This window comes from Sphaeramia orbicularis, chromosome 12 (assembly GCF_902148855.1).
Source record: "Sphaeramia orbicularis chromosome 12, fSphaOr1.1, whole genome shotgun sequence".
Lineage (NCBI taxonomy): Eukaryota > Metazoa > Chordata > Actinopteri > Kurtiformes > Apogonidae > Sphaeramia > Sphaeramia orbicularis.
In genome coordinates, this window is record NC_043968.1 from 49,612,965 (window position 1) to 49,634,647 (window position 21,683).

At 36.4% G+C, this 21,683-nt stretch overlaps 1 protein-coding gene across 1 annotated transcript in view; it reads left to right on the forward strand.

Annotated features, from left to right (window-relative positions):
* LOC115429762 (transmembrane protein 132C-like) overlaps positions 1–21,683 on the forward strand; it is a 267,243-nt gene that overhangs the window by 124,163 nt on the left and 121,397 nt on the right. The window contains exon 4 of the mRNA XM_030149471.1: positions 12,536–12,679. Coding sequence (XP_030005331.1) covers positions 12,536–12,679 — 144 coding nt within the window. The remainder of the gene's footprint in view (positions 1–12,535; positions 12,680–21,683) is intronic.

Below are 21,683 nucleotides of genomic sequence, written 5' to 3' on the forward strand. Positions count from 1 at the left end.
ATCATACCTGTGAATTTAGCAAGTAAAATAACCTTGCAGATAGCCTCTTGAGGAAGACATTGGGCTTCATGCAGCAGCATTATGTTAATGTCTCTTATGTTTTCTCTTAATTTTCTGCTAAGCGAAAAATAGTCCACTCCAGGTGCACCAGATATTCTAAAACATCTGAATCTGTTTTTACCCAGGTGTGTGGAATGATTAATCCCACTTGACCATAAATTGGAGGTGCACAGGCAACTGTTTGTTAGCAGTGGTAACAGTTCTACTAACAAGATATAGAAGCAGGTGTTGTACCATGTGCAAATGCTGTGGTACATGCCCAAAAACCAGAGGTGTCATTAAACTTAAAGTACAGCTGGGGTTTTCCAGAACATGTCTACTGGATTTAAAGAAAAAAAACAGCCAAACATCTCTGATGCTGTCTGTGTAATGTCAGCTGAGGGCCACACAGTAACTGAAATGTAAAGACATAATAGAACCAAAAGCACATGATGACTGGAGGAGACTTAGATGAATGTGGACCTAAGAACTGGTTCAGTCAGATCCTGCATTTTGTGAAGCACATGCAATATCAGCGGAGAATTTTTACTGTTTTAATTAGGAGTAATGGACCTATATTTCTTTAGCTTACAAGTTTAAAGTGATTATTAAAACTGAAGTATGTTTCTTTCTAGCTAAACCTGAATTATATGTCTCATCTATGATTAAACATATCAATGCTGCTGGTAATAAGCATAAGAACGGGCAAACTTATAAAAACTGCATTTTATTTGTAAAAGCAGTTCAACTGTGCCTCTAATTGTCATAACATCCCCCCGAGCCTTCCTTCTCTGATGTTGACATATAATCAACTGTTTGGAATCATTCTACATCATTGAATTTATGTAGAAATATCAATATTTTCACCCTCTAATCAGATGTTCAGCCCTGCCTTTCACTTGGCTGAATGTTATTTTACAATGAGGAACCAAAGCAGTTATATAACTCTATTCTGAACCACCACAGTAGTCTGAAAATACCTGCAGTTGTACATCTTCTACCACTGCCTCGACCGGCTATTTTGTGTCAGTTTGGTTCTGAAGTAAAATACACAGTAGTAAAGTCACACAGTAACACAAGATGACGGTCAAGGCAGCCACTGGATTACTATTATTGTCAGGAAGGTGCGGTTGGTTTGAAGAGCACTTCAATATTTCACAGAATTGTGGAAAAGACCTGTGTGAGGTCAAGGTAATGTAGTGAAAATATGTTAAACTAAATGTGGTATACACTTAAAGCAGTAGTTTCCAACCTTTTTTGGCTCGTGACCCCATTTTAACATCACAAATTTCTGGCGACCCCAGACATTCAAAACAGATACTTTTTTTTTTTTTTTTTTTTGCTAAAATGAATTTGTTTTTGGTCATGTAATAGTTTGCTATACTATGTTGCAAATAAATGTTAATTTTAGACGACAATTAGTCTATATAATGTATATTATTATGGACGGAGGCAGAAAAGCCAGGTGTAGATTACTGCACAAAGTGAGAATTTTATTTTCCTTGGTCAGGATATGTACAGTCAGTCCAGCTTGGATTTACAAGGCTGACAATTAATACTGAACAAACAATAACTCAAACTCTGAATTATGAAAGAGCTGCAGCATCTGAAACTGACCACAATGAACATTTGAAAGATAAACAGCACCACAGTGCTTCAGTTTCAGCTTCACAGTTTGTCATGTCTGTTATGGATTGGGATTGTCTCTCTCAACTCACCATATATATTTTTATTAGTAAGGATTTTTTTTTTTTTTTTATAAATTACTAGAAATTTCAGGCGACCCCATTTGAATTCCAGGCGATCCCACGGATGAAAAACACTGACTTGAAATAATAGTGGTCTTTTTAGGTTTGCTGTATTTTTAGCATGGTAAAGCAGTACAAAAAGCAGAAACCCTTTGAGCCTCCTACTGTTCTGCACTGGCGTCTTGTGAGTCTTTGTTCTGCAGACATCCCTGAACTACTTCTGACTTACACACCCTTGAAACAGTTCAAATGGTAACAACAGTACATTATTTATTTATTGAATAACTCTCCGCGGTGCGTAAGCGTTGCTATTGATGATATCTGCTATGATGATCTGTGGGTGGCAAAATAATGCCATCTGTCTGTGTTTATTTGTATATCCACACCCCTTTGTGGGCCATGTCACCACGTCCACATGGATGATTCTCATAGCGGGAGGTGGGAGGATCATGTGTTGTAGTGAGCGTTTTGGTTCATGTTGTTGTTGTTTTTAGTTGGTTTGCTATGACCATTCTGTGACCCTTGAATTATTGTGTTCTGCACCTTTGATTCTTGATCAGATGAGGCAGAAATAAACAGTCCTCAAATACACTCCGAGTCCAGGGAATATTTTGATACAATAGGATTACATTTAAATGTATTGGCATTACACATGTACAAGCACCAGGGAATGAAATGTGGTTAGCATGTAACTAGAAGTGCAATAAGCATGGATTACGTAATATACAGTGTGCACATGATAAGGCAGTACTATGGATGTATTAACAAGAGGATGTGGTGTGAACATAATATACAATGGAAGAGCTATGGACACAGTATACATGTGGAGGTGCTATAACGATAATATACAGATGGCTGCTAAGAAGGTATATGTACTATAGGCACAATATAGATTGAGTGCAATGACACAACAAATTAAACAGTAAATTAACACATTACAAGAATCAAAATCTTACCAAATTTATTTTTCTCATTTCTAGTCAAAATATCTTATCACACTTAAAATTAGACATAATCACCTAAAGAGTAACTTTTCAGGGAGATATAAGAATTGGCAGAGGTTTTTTTTTTTTTTTTTTTTTTGCTTAATTTATGATTTTTTATTTTTTTTTATTTTTATTTTTTTGCTTAATTCAAGAAAAAAATCTACTGGTGGAACAAGTGAAAATTATCTTGGAATAAGATTTTCAAGATCTATTGTCCAAAAATAAGTTCTTATATCTCACTGAAAAGTCACTCTTTTGGTGATTATGTCTTATTTTAAGTGTGATGAGATATTTTGACTAGAAATGAGAGAAAGGAATGAAAGAGTACTCAGTCCAGTAGATGCAACTCACATGTTTGTATGTTGCGGGGTGGGGGGTGGGGTGGGTTAAAAATGAGGGCCAGAGTTTGGTAAGGTAACAGTTGTGGGGAAAAAAGCAGTTCCTGAGTCTGCTGGTCTTTGTCTGGAGGCTCCTGTTATAATGAGCTAAATTTAACTAGGCATCCAGTATGTCCATTTTTCTCCTCAACTTTAAATTAAAATTAAAAATAACTTAACAATACAAATCAAATTTGGAGAAAATGTGTGGCTTCCTGCATGAGACCTGTTAAAATATGTCTTTTTTCACTACTGGAGTTAAAACCAAACCAGGCACTAAATCTGGGTTCTTGCAGGGTCTTAAAGAGTCTTGAATTTTCAACTGTGCATCTAATACAGGGTGGGGAAGCAAAATTTACAATGAACATTTAGTTGTTTTTTCTCAGCAGGCACTACGTCAATTGTTTGGAAACCAAACATATATTGATGTCATAATCATACCTAACACTATTATCCATACCTTTTCAGAAACTTTTGCCCATATGAGTAATCAGGAACGCAAACATCAAAGAGTGTGTGATTTGCTGAATGCACTCGTCACACCAAAGGAGATTTCAAAAATAGTTGGAGTGTCCATAAAGACTGTTTATAATGTAAAGAAGAGAATGACTATGAGCAAAACTATTACGAGAAAGTCTGGAAGATACTATTAAAGAAGAATGGGAGAAGTTGTCACCCGAATATCTGAGGAACACTTGCGCAAGTTTCAGGAAGCGTGTGAAGGCAGTTATTGAGAAAGAAGGAGGACACATAGAATAAAAACATTTTCTATGTAAATTTTCTTGTGGCAAATAAATTCTCATGACTTTCAATAAACTAATTGGTCATACACTGTCTTTCAATCCCTGCCTCAAAATATTGTAAATTTTGCTTCCCCACCCTGTACCTTAAAAAAGTATTTAAAAGCTATTAAATTTAATATGGCACGTCTTAAGTTATGTTGCCATAAACTTGGCTGTAATGTGTTTCAGTGTGTTTAGGAAATGTCCAAGCTGCAAAGAAAGTAACGTTAGTCGACTCAGTTCCACCTGTTCCAACCCGACAATTTATATTGAAATTAGGAACCAATTATCGATAAGTTTGCAGAAATGATCACATAACATTCAGCCCAACACACATGCAGCCATTAGTTATGCGCATCACCTGAGAAAGCTGACTTTGGGAACTTTAAGGGAACAGCTCGCAGATGAAAAGTAACCATGGGGAAGTACAAATTTAGTAACGCCTGGTTGGAGAAAAGATCATTGTCGACCTGGTTGACACGAATGGAGGGGAATGTGTTTGAAGCTCACTCACCTCGTGCAATATGGCCATGAAGTAGGCTGTGAAATGGTCTTGAAATTCTGTTCTAAGTAGTCTTAAAAAGGTCTTAAATTTAAGTTATAGAAACCTGTAGGAACCCTGTAAATGCTGGTTCTGAGTGTAAGTTCTAACTCCAGTCTTCCAAACACCAGTGAAGTTTTTCCCACCTCTGTTCTGTCTCATCCTCCTGATACTGGATCTGTCTTTTTTAGTTCACCTGAGTGGTCTCGGTAAATGCTCTTGTCTGCTCAGACATTGTAAACACCAGGCTATCCTTCCATCCTCACGCTCACCTCAGAGGCCTTTAAACAAACACCCTCCCATGTTTCCCTCCTCAGTCTCAGTGGAACCATCTATTTACCCTATTTTACTTATTCTCGCACACCAAGAGAAGCCATTAAGGCATCAAGATGTTTTTGAATGACAGCATCCAATCATTTCTGCAATTTTGTCCTTTTCACGAATGTAATCCAGCTATTATCATTTTACAGAACACTAAAATGGGATACACTTTATATCAGTGAAAGACTAGCCTTTTCCTTTGCCTGAAACTTAATGTTTTTCTTCTGTCTTGCCACTGGTTTTCTTTTTTTTTTTTTTTTTCCATACAATTCATTTTTTAGGTCCATTTTATTATTAAAAACATACAAACCATGAGACTTGCTTTTGTTTTATTCCGTCTGTTTATCTGAGTGAGTCATAAAGGTCTGTCTAGACTTTACTGCACCCAGATTTCTCTGTAACTCCAAAATAAGGGGACTGGTATGTCCTTGTATGCATAAAAAGTACTTGAGAGATGTTTTGATGATTGAGAGAACATGACTTTTGCATGAGAACCTTATATCATGATTAAGTCTGTCAATATTATATCTACATTCACCTGTATAAAAGATGGGTAAAACTAATAAATAATGCATTTTGTCATTATTTCTAAATTGTTTATCATCATCAGACTGGTGGTCTTTTAATTATGTCATTTCATGTTCAATGACTTGATGAAGAACTCGCCCAGCAGTGGTTTATTCTGATTTGCATATTAGTCAAATATTTCAGTAATGGTGCATATGGAACATAATTGTGACGTCATGTCATATGTACCATGTTCTATTTTTATTATAAAAGGCTTGCATGTATAATTCATTATTACAATCATCAGGACTGTATGCAAATAAATGGCTCATTTTCTTCATTGATGTATGTGCATAATTAAACTATTATTAGACTTATAGAATAGTGGTGGCATAAGGTTAATAGAAGAGACAATTATATCATTCATTGCATTTATTTTTTTATGACAATCATCAACGTGAATTTCATTACCATCATATGACAGTCACCATCACATTTATAGTGACTAAAACTCTCACACTTTGGGTCTAATGTAGGGAATTTCTTTCCACATACTCTGATGGCAGAAGGACCATTCTCATTAGTCATTAATTGAAGTTTCTCTTATTCGTCTAACACAGTGGTTCCCAGCCTTTTTTGCTCGTGACCCCAGTTTAACATCACAAATTTCTGGTGACCCCAGGCATTCAAAACAGACACTTTTTTTTTTGTTGCTAAAATTAATTTGTCTTTGATCATGTAATAGTTTGCTATACTATGTGGCAAATAAACGTTAATTTCAGATGACATTTAGTCTACAGGGGTTGGACAAAATAATGGAAACACCTTCACCTCAAGATGATAATGCCCCAATCCATACAGCTAGAATTGTTAAAGAATGGCATGAGGAACATTCTAATGAAGTTGAGCCTCTCGTATGGCCGGCACAGTCCCCAGACCTCAACATTATTGAGCATTTATGGTCAGTTTTAGAGATTTAAGTAAGACGTCGATTTCCACCGCCATCGTCTCTAAAAGAGTTGGAGGGTATTCTAACTGAAGAATGGCTTAAAATTCCTTTGGAAACAATTCACAAGTTGTATGAATCAATACCTCGGAGAATTGAGGCTGTAATTGCCGCAAAAGGCGGACCTACACCATATTAAATTATATTTTGTTGATTTTTTAAGGTGTTTCCATTATTTTGTCCAACCCCTGTATATAATGTATATTATTATGGATGGAGGCAGTAAAGCCAGGTGTAGATTACTGCACAAAGTGAGAATTTTATTTTCCTTGGTCAGGTTATGTACAGTCAGTCCAGCTTGGATTTACAAGGCTGACAATTAATACTGAACAAACAATAACTCAAACTATGAATTATGAAAGAGCTGCAGCATCTGAAACCGACCACAATGAACATTTGAAAGATAAACAGTACCACAATGCTTCAGTTTCAGCTTCACAGTTTGTCCTGTCTGTTATGTATTGAGATTGTCTCTCTCAACTCACCATATATTTTTTATTACTAAGTTTTTATTTTTACCACTTACTAGAAATTCCAGGCGACCCCATTTGAATTCCAGGCGACCCCATGTGGGGTCCCGACCCCAAGGTTGAAAAACAGGGGTCTAACAAAAACCCACATGTGACCACGCTGCACACTTACTCCTCTGAAAAGGCCTGGAAAACGTCTTGATCTAAAATGCACACCATGTTGTCTGCTATGACTGGATCTGGGAGGCTCTTGCTAACAGTTTTTAACATCTTGGTAATCATTTACACTTTTTAATTATTATTTAAAAAGTGATCATTGAACCAGTGCATACATTGTCATATTAGTTCAAGAATTATTCTTAAAGTTTTCTAAAACCTGAAAGCAGACACTTTCTTCCCAAGAATGTGTAAAGTACAGTAAAATACAGAGCACATCCCATGTCTATAAAAGTAAAAAATCAGCATCTTCTCTCTTTTCTAAACTATAAAATTCATGCAGCATTATACTGCATTTAGCCGCAGTGCACTGTATTGTTTATTATTATTTATAAGGTTTAAAATATTATAAATACTATGTTATGTTTAAATGCTTATATTTGCAGCCAGATATTCTCAGTCCCACAGAGTCTACCAGTTTATTCAGAATTTTCACACACTATTTGATTCCGTGCTGTGTAGCATTCATAAATATTAATGCGCATTGGTATTTCATTCAGGATGCGTGGACCATGCATGTCTGCAAGGTGTGTTGACTCCTTGGGCAGTGGCCATCCTGCGGTGTCATTTGTGAGCATCACTTACTGAAAGCTGAAAAATGTCTTTTCTGACAACCTCATCTCATCTGTAAATACTCATCCCACTGATGTAGCTTTCATGGAATTAATGAGGCAGCTTCATGTGCTGATGCATGTGAAAAGGGACCTCCCTTTAAATTGCTTTCCTTTATTGCACCCCTCTCCATCTTCCCTCACCAGAAATCATATTAGCCAAACCAATCTCATTTACAACATGCCATTTGTTAATTTAGCCACTCGGTTGCCATAGCACATGCGTGTTTATCTGTGCGTGAGTGTGAGAGAAAGGGAGTGAAAATTATGCGGGCGTAGGACACAGAAAACAGATGTGAAACAAAGGAACACAGGCGCTTAGAGGAGAAGGCTCCAAAAAAGAATAGCTGGACAACCCAGTGTGTTCTTGGATGACATGGTAATGCATTTTTAGGCTAAGTATAGCCTCAGCCTAAAGCGTGAAGTGTTTGAACTGCAAACCAATTCTACCTCCATGTACAAAAAAAGTAAACTGAACCTCAACCTAATGTATGTCTTTACACTGACAGTCTCCCTGAAACTCAATTTAGAACTCAATTTATAGTTAGAGAGAAAAAACAGGCAGACCTTGACAGTTTTGGCTGGTTACCACTCGGCCAACTTCTGGCCAAAGGGGTATAGTAATCGTTTTGTCGTCTGTCTGTCCATCTGTCTGTCTGTCTGTCCATTCAACGACATAATTGTATTATCTGAAGAATGCATTGACATATCTGCGCCGAATTCATACTGTGGATGCATCTTGGCATGGAGCAGAAGCCGATTGAAAATAGGTTCCCTTGACCAACTTTTTCAAGGTCCAATGGCCTTGGGCAGTTATAATATCTGAGTCCTTTCAAATATAAATATGGATGTAATAAGTTTTACACAAAGACAATCTAATCTAAATTATAGGGCAGTAACTTTCAACAGACTCTTACCTCTGCAAAAAATGCCTTGCTAGAAATCAGCCTAATATTCCTAAATCTGGTCAAATTGGCTTATATTGAGCAAAACAATTCTGCCAATGAGGTAAGGAAAATATTCTTGCCTAGAATTCTTAAAACAAGCAAAAAAAAAAAAAAAAAAGTCTATCAACTAAAAAACATAATGTGCCTTAAAACTAGACAGAAATGCTAGAATTTTAGCAAACAGTGCTTTGTACTTAGTTATAAAATCACCTTGATATTAGCTGGAAAATCTTATTAAGTAAAAGTTATATATGTATATGTATATATGTATGTATATATATGCATGTATGTTTAGAAATCTTTTTTTTTTTTATGTAATTTTTTTGGACAAGCTTCTTTCCTTATTTAGATGACAAATAAGACAAATGTTCTAGAAATAAGGCTTTTTTCACTTTCTTAGAAATAATTTTTTACAGTGTACACTATATTTTTTTTATTTTAAGTGTGCAGCATATGTTTTTGTTTTGTAGCTGAAAAAGAAAAGAAAAAAAAAGAAAAAAAAAACGTTATCTCTATGCAATTGTTAGTTAATCTAATCAGCTTTGTAGTCAGCAAAAGGCTGAATTAGAATCATCTGCTCTGCCTTATATGACCCAAAGCAAAAGCAATCAGCATTTGATCATTAATGAACAGAGCGTACAGTATGTACTGTAGTGTATAGTGCCTATTAGTTTGTTATGGTTGCCCCCACAGTGTGCAGTCAGTTCTGAATCTGTTTGTGAGATTGTAGTAATTATTGTGCTGCAGCTAAGGTGATGACTGTGAAGCAGGAGGGCAGACAGCAATCACTTGTCTCCTCCTAGTTATTGTCCGTGTCTTCCACACCACCAGCCTTTATCTTTGCTCATGAAGAGCGCCTACCAACACAAGGCCAGTTATTACTGCCTCAGCGGCCTGGATAAGATCAAAGAGGATTGGTTGAACACGGAAGATGTAATGAATGTGCTCTTCTAAGGACTGCTGCATGATTTGTCATGTCATTATCCACCCGTTAGTGCTCAGTTTTTTTCTTCATCTTACAAGTCTTTTACAGTTCCAGAACGAGGACCATCTCCAATTATTTTGATATAGGAAAAATTTACCCAGCATTCATGTTCCACCGAATAGAAATGTTTCTTTCTCTGTACCTCTTTCGTCTTATTACCGTTTCATATCTACTTTTTCTTGCCACCTCTCTTCCTTCCCTTTTTTTTTTTTTTTTTTTTACATCAAAAATTCCGCCCAATTCGTGCCAGTGTTTTGAACAAGAGCAATTTGTCATGTTGGAAAAGAAGCACTGAAAGGCGCTCATGTACTTCATGGTGATTTCATGTGATGGAGGAGGAGGAGAACAACGGCAAGTCAGTATACAGGAAGTGGAGGAGGTCATGGTTCTCCTGTAAGTTTATAGCCTCCCACTGACTGTGACCATGAGTAATGGAAGTGAAAGAAGGGCAAAGTGATGGCGTTAGGGCCTAGCTGGCACGAATACTGCTAAGACTGAAGTTGTTTTAAAAGCTGGGCGTTTGAGAGAAAATCAAAATGCTCTGAGTCATAACCTGACACTTTTTTGAGAGATTACAGAAGGGCTTTGCAGTCACAAAAGGGAAAAAAAATAGATGCCTAACCTCATAATTATGAGCTATTTATTCATTCGTTGTGCATAGCCACTTAATCCTGTGTGGGGTTGCAGGAGGAAGCAGCCAATCCCAGTAGGGTACATCCTGGACAGGCAGCCAGTTCATCACAGGACTGACATATACAGGCAAACAAGAATTCATTCTCACATCCACACCTAGAGTTGATTCAGACTAACCAGGTAGCTTATTATGGTGCACGGAAATGGAATGGAAACTCCACACAGAATAGCTGTAGCTGCCCTGCACTGGTTCAACCTCAGGATCATGTTGTTCTGATGCGACAGTGCTGAACCACTGAACCGATGTACTGCCTCATTATAAGTTACCATTTTGGAATCATGGGATAGGGTCATGTAATTTTGAGATTAAGACGCATCTTTTGCCCTGTAGTAATTTTATATTTTTTACCAGATATTATAACTAAACCGCAAAAAAGATGATTCTCTTTTCACCACTCATCTTCTGCCCAGAATTATCAAACAATACAGGGTGTCCCAAAAAAAAAAAAAATGTATACACACTTTAAATAATTGTAAAGTAGGTGTTTATTAAAATTCATTTAATTTTCAAAATGTAATAGAATTTACAAACATCATTTTATTGTTTTGTCACCGCCTGTTCTCTGACTTACATCCGTTCTGGTCCAGACACTGCTGACAACGCCAAGCAACAGAATCGCACACATCATGAAACAATTCCCTTGGTATTTGCGTGCATTCACGTTCAATGGCTGCTCTCTATTCAGCGACTGTTGCAGGTCTCATAGCGTAGACTTTGTCTTTTAGGTATCCCCATAAAAAAAAAGTCTAATGGTGTGAGGTCTGGTGAACTTGCCAAACAGGTGGATTGGACTGAGGGGTTTCATTGAAAACCCTCTTGCGTTCACCAGACCTCACACCACTAGACCTTTTTTTAGGCGGTGACAAAACAATAAAATGATGTTTGTAAATTCTATTACATTTTGAAAATTAAATGAATTTCAATGAACACCTACTTTACAATTTTTTATAATTTTTTGGGACACCCTGTATTATTAAAGTACTTTACATGAATAATTGAATACAAGAGGATTGCAGTTTTTTCTGTGAATCTTCCTTATCTTGTGACACAGTGACTCACAATCTATCCCAGATATTATCACCACACCAGATAAACAATGTTATTTTATGGGAGATTTTCAGTGGCTTGTAGTGATGATTGATAACTGAGCTCATTTTTTTATTCATAATGATTAGAGATCACAATGTGTTATTTGCAAGATCCTGATCTCATAATTGCAAGTTATTTTCTCCTAATTATGACAGTGTCTAACGCAACAGTGATTATTCGATTAATTGATTAGGTCTCAGCTATTAAATTAATTGTCAGTGATTTTGTTAGACAAGCAGTTATTTTTCTCTGAGTTTGTCGCTCCTCTGTTTCAATAAAATTATTATCTGTAGGTTGTGGACCCAGCAACACATCAGCAGGTTTCACTTACTGACATCTTTCACCATTTTTTTTTTTTTTTTTTTTTTTTTTACATTTTATATAGCAAGAAAGTATCAATTACTACGCAGTGCAAATAATCATCAGTTGCAGCCCTAAAGGTGTCTGTTTTTCCATTTAGATGTTGGGTCTGCTTTCATAAGAGACAATTTGATGTTAACCTATTAATATTCTTAACAGGGTGCTAAAGAGGACATGCCATGTAAGGCTCAGTTCTGCATTTGTATGGACTCTAATTGTGGTTAAGTACAGTTTCAGAGTTTAATCTGAACTGACAATACCTTGCATGCGACAATTTCATCCCAGCCAACTTGCCATCTGTTGTCCTCATGCTATGTTTAATTCAGTGCTAATTAAATAATTTAGCCTTTACCTGCCAGCTTCACTTTCCCAGAACATAATTAATCCCAAGCAGAATATGAAGAGAAGGTTGGGAATGTTTTTAGCGATCATTATACATTATGTAATGTGCATAAATTCCAAAAATACAAAATATCACACTCTTTTTGTGTTTTGTCCATAGCAGGGATTGCAAAAACTATATTTCTGACTCATTTTAACTCCTATTTTTTTTTTTTTTTTCATATGATTAGTAAATGACATTTGTGAGCTGTCTGATATGCCCTGATGTAATATTTTGATTAGTAGCCAATATAATGCTCCTTTGAGATTGCCAGTGTTTGAAGCTTTTGTTTTTTGACCTCTGCAAGACATAGTTAAAGTGCCACCTAATTAATTTTTTTCTTTTAACATGCTTTTGTGTGTCATAGAAAAAGGAGAAAATGGGGCCCGTGTCTCCCTGAGATTCTGAGTCTAAATATATGACAGTTCCACTATCATCTCATTCCTTTGGCCTTTTCATGTTTTTGTGTTTCAGGGTGAAGCTGAAGGACGGTGTGGCATTCCTTGGCGCCAGAGCCAGTAACCCAGTCGTGTGGACGGTGAGCCAGGATGTACGGAGCGAAGGTCACAGAGTCGTCACCCTCCACTGTCGGAGGAAGGAGAACAGTTTTAGTCAAAGGTAATCAGTGCATGAATGAAATATGATGTGAATGCTGGACAACTAGAAAGCAGCAGCACACTTGTTCATTTTTTGGACAGCTGTCATTTAAAGAGTGATTGTGGTGTGCAGATGAAAGAGGGCCTGACTCAGCATGTGTACTGTTTATTTTTGATGCTGCCATTCATGCAGGTCCTCAGTCAAAGAATCTATTGTGTACAAAGAATACAGTATTCAGTATGAGACAAACAGCTGCAGTAGAAAGTGTCTTTTTAAACATTTCATGATGATGATGATGATGATGATGATTATTATTATTAATATTATTATGTTACTATTTAAATGTAAAACTTTACACAACAGCATGAGTTCAGAAACAAGAATCTATATCATAATACAGGAATGTGTCAGAGCATCTGTGTGTGTGTGTGTGTGTGTGTGTGTGTGTGTGCACGCAGTTCTGTGAAATTCAGATGTTTTTAACTGGCCAATTTGGTACCTACAGTTGATGAATAGTCCCATCTCCACATTAAATATCTTTGCGAGTTGGTAGGAACAACATTTTGGGAGATATGAGTCATTTTGGAATACAATAGCCTTACAATCAGGTTGCTCAGTTGACCAGAAGTGCAGTACCACGCTGCATTTTGGTAAATGAAGTTAAAAACAGGAATGACATTTTTACTAAATTCAGTCCCTAGATATCGATATTAATATGGTTCCCCATGGGTCAACACACTAGCATATATTTTGATATTTTCTAACTTCAACAGGGACCATTCTGCTATTCTTTGTACCCGTGTCTAGCAGACTCTGGGTTCAGGCTGCATAAACACTGACTGATCACATGCTTTATGAACCTTTTCCTTTCACATGTTGTTCATATTTCAAAGCTACCAGTTTATTGGATGATTATACAGTAAAATGAAGAGAACAGTGATATCCCACAACATGTAAAGTCAAGTTAAGTTGTTTCATTCACACTCATAATGCTGTAACGTTTTGCCAACTTGATGGTTTGCATCTTCAGTTTAAAAGATTATTCTGTCTTTTAAAACTCAATTCACTCACACGTAAGCATTCTTGGACATAGTAATTGGTATCCCATTACTCTAGTGATTAAAACTGTGATACACCATAGTATAATTTCTTCCCCTATACTTTATTTCACTTATTAGAAAATATTCTTACAGTTCTCTAAAACTAGGATTACTGCATGGGCTGATGTATGTGGCAAAAAGTATCTATCGACTAAATAATGAAACTATCTAAGCTTGTTACAGTTGTCAAGACTTAATGTCTCCAAAATATATTATAAAAACTTCTATAGGTTAAAGTATGTTAACTGAATACTTTACTGCTGACAAAAAATAAATACACTTTTTAATGTACTTAAATACACTTTCTGGCTAAAAAGCAACAACAGACAGGAATAGAGGATGAAACAAAATGTAATGTACAGTATATGAATGTGAATGGCTTATTTTTTTTTGTATACAGTTAATGCTTTGCACCAGAAGAGTAAAAAACTGCTTTTTAGGTAATTTCTGTTCATTTTTATTCAGTAAAATAGTAGACAGTGCATAGTGCAAGACTGTCATGAGAGGCTCAGTTAAACTCTCAGACAAACTTTTTTTTTTTATATAAATATTTTTATCGAAAAATATGACACATCAAGGACAGAAAATGAACATTTCAGGAAATAAAATTAGACAGACTTAAATGTCATAATTATTTTTTTGTGCATCACACAAAGGATATATATATATATATATATATATATATATATATATATATATATATCTATGCAGGGTGTATAAAAAAAAAAAAAAAACAACTACAAATTTTGAAAAATTACCCCCAGTTCTGCATTTGATAATTCATGGACGTCAGTAGGTCGGGAATTGGTGGATATTTGTCCAAATTTACAGACCCAGGCTTTCATGCATGAGAGAGCAGGAGTAAATTGCACAATCCAAGTTAAAACTGGTTTGCACAAAGTAGCGTTGGGATTTAAATCCAATCAAAGGTCATGGGAGGGGACAATGGGCATCCATCTTGTTTTCCACAAAACTGCCAGGTTACAGCATCAACACTTTGGCCACCATGTCAATTTCATTTCTTTATCCATGGTAGCTGTTCCTGCCTTTCAAAGTTAATTCAACTTGGGTTAACCCTAACCCTAACTTGGCCTGTCCTCAGTGACATTTTCAGGCCTAAACAAGTTGAATGAAGCCATTAAGTGCTGGAAGGAGTCTTTGTGGATTTCCAATAAACAAGAAGGTGCCATCTTGCCAATAATGAAGTGAAAGTGATAACATCCACTTGGTTAGAACTGTATCTGTTGTAATCTTCTGGACAACCAAATATGGCAATATGTGGAGAAGCATTTACAGCGACTGAAAGCACTTTGGAAATAATCAGACAAACTTTTATAGTCAAAGCGAAGTTCAGTCATAGTTATGTTTTATGAAAGATCTTAACAGAGAAACAGAGAAACCAGAGGCGATTTGTGGTGCTACTGTGTTTTTTTCACCTGTCTAATAACAGAGCTAAGCTAGCAGAGCTTTAATGTAAACTATCAGCTGATGCAGCATGTAAAGATTATAAGACAGTTATTTTAATTCAACTGGCCAGATAACCAGCTACGAGTTTTTAATTGAAGAAGAAAAGGTGTTACAATAATACAGATGTGTGTAGATTGGTGTGATACATAGTGTTTATTCATTGGTGGTTTTGGTAACTGTAACAGTGTTCTGGTAAGCCTCTTCTTTCTGCTGTTGAGTGTTTGGAATATTAATAAGATTTAACCCCTTTAACTGCACGCACTTCCTTGCAAAGCATCAATACTCATCTCTTTAGCATCGCTGAGCAAAGATTCCATAATAAGTTTTCAGCATATTGTGACTGAAATGATCTGACAGGAAATGCTACTGCCTTTGTCTGAAGATTCTGGCTAATCAGCGTCTTTTCAGGGAGGAGGGACTGCAGTATTTTGGCTTCACATTGACACAGAGACATGAAAAAAAATCTAAATAGGTTTATTTACTGTCCATACTTACAAGAGTGCTGTGTTATTGTCTATGCAGATGCATTCTACTACATAAGTACCCTAGTAGTTCTATAAGGAATAATGTCTTCCCATAGAAGTTTTCAAGTCAAACATTTTATAAGTCAAAGGAAAAAGAACTCGGCCAGTCATTTTTTCTAATGTCATACAACCTTAGTAAATATTAACTTCTCTAAAACAAATTATTTCGAACTCTTGTTTTTCAAACTTTGTTCTCTCACCTTCAACACACTCACCATTTATCCTCAGTTTAACTGCACTGTGAAAATCATCTCGCATCTTGACACTTGACATGCATTTTCAGATGCTCAGACATCTGCACACTTTAGTTGGTGCACTGATGAGCTAAGTTGTCAAAAATCAAACAGAGAATGAAAATTACAAGATAGATGGAATGAATAACATGAATTGGGGTGTTTGTTGCTTTTGAGAGGTTGCCATGCAGTAGCTGGTACTGAAGTCTTGATGACAAGAGTTTTGAAAAGAGTCCTTGGCCTTAACTCCATGAATGCAAATTTGTCATAAAAATATAGATTCACTAACGTTTGCTATGAAGCAGTAAATTTTCACAGTTACTTTTATTCCACTGACAGAAAATCTCCTAGGCAGCTAGAGTGGCTTGTAGTCAATGTAAAATTTCTGATATTTAAGAAAGGTCAGTACTGTCTAACATGTAAATTATTGGCAAAAACCTATCAAATGAGTTCATACTTTTTGAAACTGAAGACAAAGTGTATTAGATTAAGGGACTAAAAACATGTACGTCTTCATGTAAATTGTATAACAGTGCTTTCTTTAATGAATAGGTCAGTGTGTGTCTTTGTGTTGGACTTTGCACATCAGGGTGTTTGAAATTCAACTCAGCAGCTAAACGCTTTTAGACGAAGACGAAGTAGCTGCACACAGGAAGTGACACACCCTGGCTGGGCTGTTATTTCCTCCTGGGTGTCAAGGTGACGACAGTGATGAATGACAAGTCATCTATCATTTACATGCATCTCTTTCACAGCCCCACTGAGTAGAAGGGACACTGAATTATACAGGGCTGCTCAAATCAAGGTCATACATGTTGAATCTAGTATTATGTCCCGCAATTCTCTCGTCCACAAAAGACTACCTTGAGGTACTGAAATGGTAATGGGGCACCTGCCATGAACTTGTGCTTTCAGTTTTTTTTTTTTCTTTTTTTTATGTTGCATAGCAAATGGAAGCATAGTAGGAAATCAATGAATGAAAACCATGTAAAAGGGACAGAATGTGAATATTATCAAAACACTGAACTAATACTGAAAAACTCTTCTATGAGGTGATAGTGTTACTGATACAGCAGCAAGACATGGTCATGCTTTTGGTTTTTGTTGGGATCATTTAATACTGGAGAAAACACAGCCTTGGTGCAGTGGTTAGCACCAGTGGTGTAGTCCAGGGTATACGCCGTATACCTACTTTTTTTCAGTCAGTATTGCATATATACACTTTAAATCGCCCTGATTTGCACCATTCAGTGGTATCTGAGCTAAATTCCCCATTCACACTTCATTAGGTTAAATGGTCACTCTAAATCACCCATAGGTGTGACTGTGATAATAAATGGTCATGGGGTGTACCTTCACCCATAGGTAGCTAGGATGGGCCCCACCACCTCCACAACCATCTCAAAGTAAAAAAATAATGAAAAAAACATGTAAATTCTCCCTTTTACAGAGATTCTTTCCTCTCAAATTCTATCTAGGTAATTTTGGTCAAATCACATACACATAAAGCCTACAAACATCCTAACTGATGTCTGAACAGCCGGCTTGAGAGGGTGTTGGAGGTCTTTGCTTTTGATTTCAATCTGGTACATCAGGGGCTTTTTGGATTTTTAAATGTCGGAAACTGATGTTGTACTTTTACATCACATATAGTCCTTGTAGTTGTCACACCCTGCTCCATTTCATGTATGTGGAGGTGTCAGAGAGGCCCAGACATATAATCTGTTGGTCTTTTGTAAAACATCCAGTTAATAGGCTCAGTCTAGGCTCTGCAGATATTTTCCAGACTTAAATTACACAAAACAGTCTTGTTAAATTTTGGCTTTGGGGCTTCAGTTCAGGAAGATTTTTATTTGAAAGTCTGAAAGCCTTACTTAATCTTTTATCTCTTTGGCACCTGCAAGGATATCCTTTATGGCATACAGTATTTTCTACTACTCTTCAGTAATAGCCCCATATTCCAGGTGCCACTCTAATCTAGCACCATTGTATTGGTAGTACCTTCCCCATCAGTCAAATTAAGTGCAAGAACGATCTTCATTAGCTGCAATGTGAATAGGGGTAATTGAAAAATGTAGAGATCAAAAAGACAAGAACTTGGAAAAGACAAGTGCCCCGCAACCTTAAATTGCGTCTTTTGTCAAGTGAATTACCCTATACTCCCCATTAAAACAGCATCTCAGCTAAAACAAGGAGTAGGATGCCTCTCAGTCTCATTATGCAGCATTACAAAAAACGATTTGAGCTCCATGTGACAGAGGGACTCAGACCGGCTCAGGAACTAAGCCAGTAGTGGTGAAATACAGTGTAGTCCTATGTTTACCTGCATTTAGGGAATTCAGAAAACAACAAATGTGTTTTTGCATAATTTCACGTGATCCTGCAGACAAGTGTGTGCTTCAAAACATTTGAGTTATTCTGCAAAGCACTTTGTTTGTTACTGATCTTTTGTGCTCTGCTGTAACATAAAGGAGGTAAAAACAAACTGAAGAGGAAGAGGTGAATCCAAATGCAAAATGAAGCAAAGCACATAAAATTATATTAAGGTTAATTTGCTTATTCAACCTACATTTCACATTTGCATACAGTAAATGTTTTGCACCCAAAGTCAGGAAATGCAAACTGCTGAAGCTGCTTTTTTAACTTTTATTTATGTTAATTTTTGTGCTTTATCCAAAAGGAAGAAAATAAAGTAGACAGCACTGCAGACAGACCAACACATTACAGGGAGTCTGAGCAGCTCAATTTGGCTTTCAGACCGATTTTCGGAGGTTCATTATGCTTGTGACTTTGTAATATAAGATTAGCTTAATGATAGATGTACAGTTTGAAAGGCTCCTCAAAAACTCTCAATTGGGCAGTAGTCATTTCAACAAATCATCTTAGTGTGTTCATTTGATTCAAAGTCAAACAGACATGTCTTTCTTTTGTAAACGTATCTGTACTCTTATCCCCAAAGTGACTTCTGCCTTGGTTTCATTAGGACATAGTAAATGAATAGCCAAAAAATGCTTTAATGGCAGGGAGACTTTCTGGTTGTATCACTATGACTATGTGAATATAGCAAGGGTACTCCAATTTACAGTCATCACAAGAGGCTCAAAATGTTTCATATTTCCTCAGTGTCATGCCTTAGAGTGCCCAAAGACACATTTTAGACAGAAGTCTAGCCATTTCTACATAATGCTGATCTGTGCCACAGAAATATACGGTCAGCATTTTTTATTTGAAGGCATCTGTATGCAGACAGAAAGGATTGCAGAATGTGGATGTGAGAGGGAGATCCTGTAGTGAGCTGGGCCTGATCCTAAATGTACTGAAAATGGCTAATAAATTTACTTTTCCTTACAGCCTGTCATGCTTCCTTAACCTCCATACACACAGGGGGTTTTCAGCATTTTTCTAAATATTCTGTGTATGCAAATTGATTTCATTTGTATCCAAATTAAGGCTATTTGTCTGGAGATTGTGTGCACTTTGCTGTCATCATAAATTATAACCTCTCTCAAGGAACGACTAATCCCTTGTGAACAATAAACTGAACCCAATTTTATAAACACATGAGAAATACGCAAAGTGTTGTTTTTGCATGGCTTTTTCAAACACATCATGCAAAGCAGAGTTTGATATGACCAGATTACACCGTGCATGATTGTGTAAGTCTCCAGACTGTAATAAAGCTGACTGATACAAGCTCAAAGCGGCATCACGATCATCAGATATTACTGATGGCTGTGTTATGAAGATGTATTAAGACAGTGAGAAGCTGAGAGATGTCCTTCACTAGTACATCTTTGTTTCTGTGTCCTTGGTGTCTCTGTCACCACGGAGCGAGACACCGCTTCTCCTCACCATCACGCTTATTGATATTCTTTTCGCTGACCATTGAATCCAAAAATGGTATCAGCTGTTGGCGTAAATAAGCATATGGATGCACATACACTGCAGTTGTGCACACATTCACTGGTCTGTGCATGTTGATGCAAGTGCAGTGGGTGGATCCCTCATGTAAACAGTAGACAGTGGTGTTTTCCCGTAGGATACACACACACACACACACCGCTGATCAAAAAGACTTATCTGCCATTCACATCAGGTACTCAAGCTGCTTCTGGCTCCTTTATTCCTTTTTAATGAAATCTAACACAATTGGAGTTCCTGTCTGATTGAAGGGAAGAGTTGAGAAAAGAAAACAAATGAATATTTGGTTACTGCAGCAGCAGCAGGTCCATGGCCCAGTGCTCAGGGTGTCAATCAGTTGGTTGTCTAAGCTACAAGAGGAGTTCAATGTGTAATTAGTTAAATGCCATGCCACACTCCCTGCAATTAAAGTCAACTGAATGCAGTAATCAACACCTTGTAGTCTATTCACTGCCTTGAATTATCCGATGCACAAAGATATGGCAGTAAAATACCTGACAGAGTCCTTGCAAACGTGTCTATATCTTAATCTAATGCAAGTGAAAATATGACAAATGTAATTGTTACAAGAGTAAAATTTGTCTTCACAAGTTATCTTCACTAGTTAAACATAATTTAATACTGATTTGACTGCTTGGTAAATGTAATTCATTAATGTAAATAATTCATTTGGTTTTTGCAAATGCAGACAAAAGGAATATTTTCATTGTTGAATTATCACTTCATTATTTTCTCACTTAATGAACTGATTTTTTGGCCTCTAAAATGCCATGCAATTGTGAAAATCTTGATGAGCCTAAGATAACATCCTCAAACATCTTGTACGGTCCAGAGCCTAAAATCAAACTGAAGTTCAACCTGTTCATGTTATGTTTTATCAAATTCCTTTGTACTTGCTTTGTTTAACAAGTGCTCAATAAATAAAGATTATCATCATCATCATCATCATCATCATCATCAACAACACTAATTTAATAGTTAATGATTAATTACCTAATTGTTGCAGCTTTACTGTATGATGACATGAGTCTTTGCTGTGAATTTCAAGCTATACACAAGGGTCCTTGCTGGATATGTAAGTGTAAATTACTTGCTTGGATAAGAAAATTAAATTAAAGCAAGAAAGGAAGTAAAGTAATTAATACTTATTAGTCTGAGATAAGATATGTTTAGTAGAAACTGAATGGAAGTTCTGTTTGACAGCATTATTATTAGAAAAAAACCCATGCATACTTGACTAATAATAATAATTGTTTAACCATGCATGTACTGTGACATGTCATTTGAGAAAATATTAACTTTTACAATGACACACCATGGCCTTGTCACTATACAGTAAGACCTGCATGTAATGAGAAAATATGTTTTATGTCTAAAAAGCTACATATACACAGATACACAATGTTTTTTTACCCCACCCCCCGAATGGGAGGCAAGAGGTATTGTTTTTGGTTCGGTTTCTTTGTTTGTTTGTTTGTTTGTTTGTTTGTTTGTTAACACTCTAGCAGCAAACTTACTGGTTGAATTCATACCAAATTGAGTTTATAGATTGCCAGTGACCCAAAATAGAAGTGATTACATTTTAGGAACAGTAGGTCAAAGTTCAAATTATAAATGAATTTTTAAAATCTTTTTTTTTCCCATTCACTTATAATGGGCAAAATTTCAAATGTCTCTAGCAGCAAAACTATTGGTTGAATTCATACCAAATTGGGTTTATAGACTACCAGTGACCGAGAATAGATGTCATTACATTTTGGGAAACATAGGTCAAAGTTTG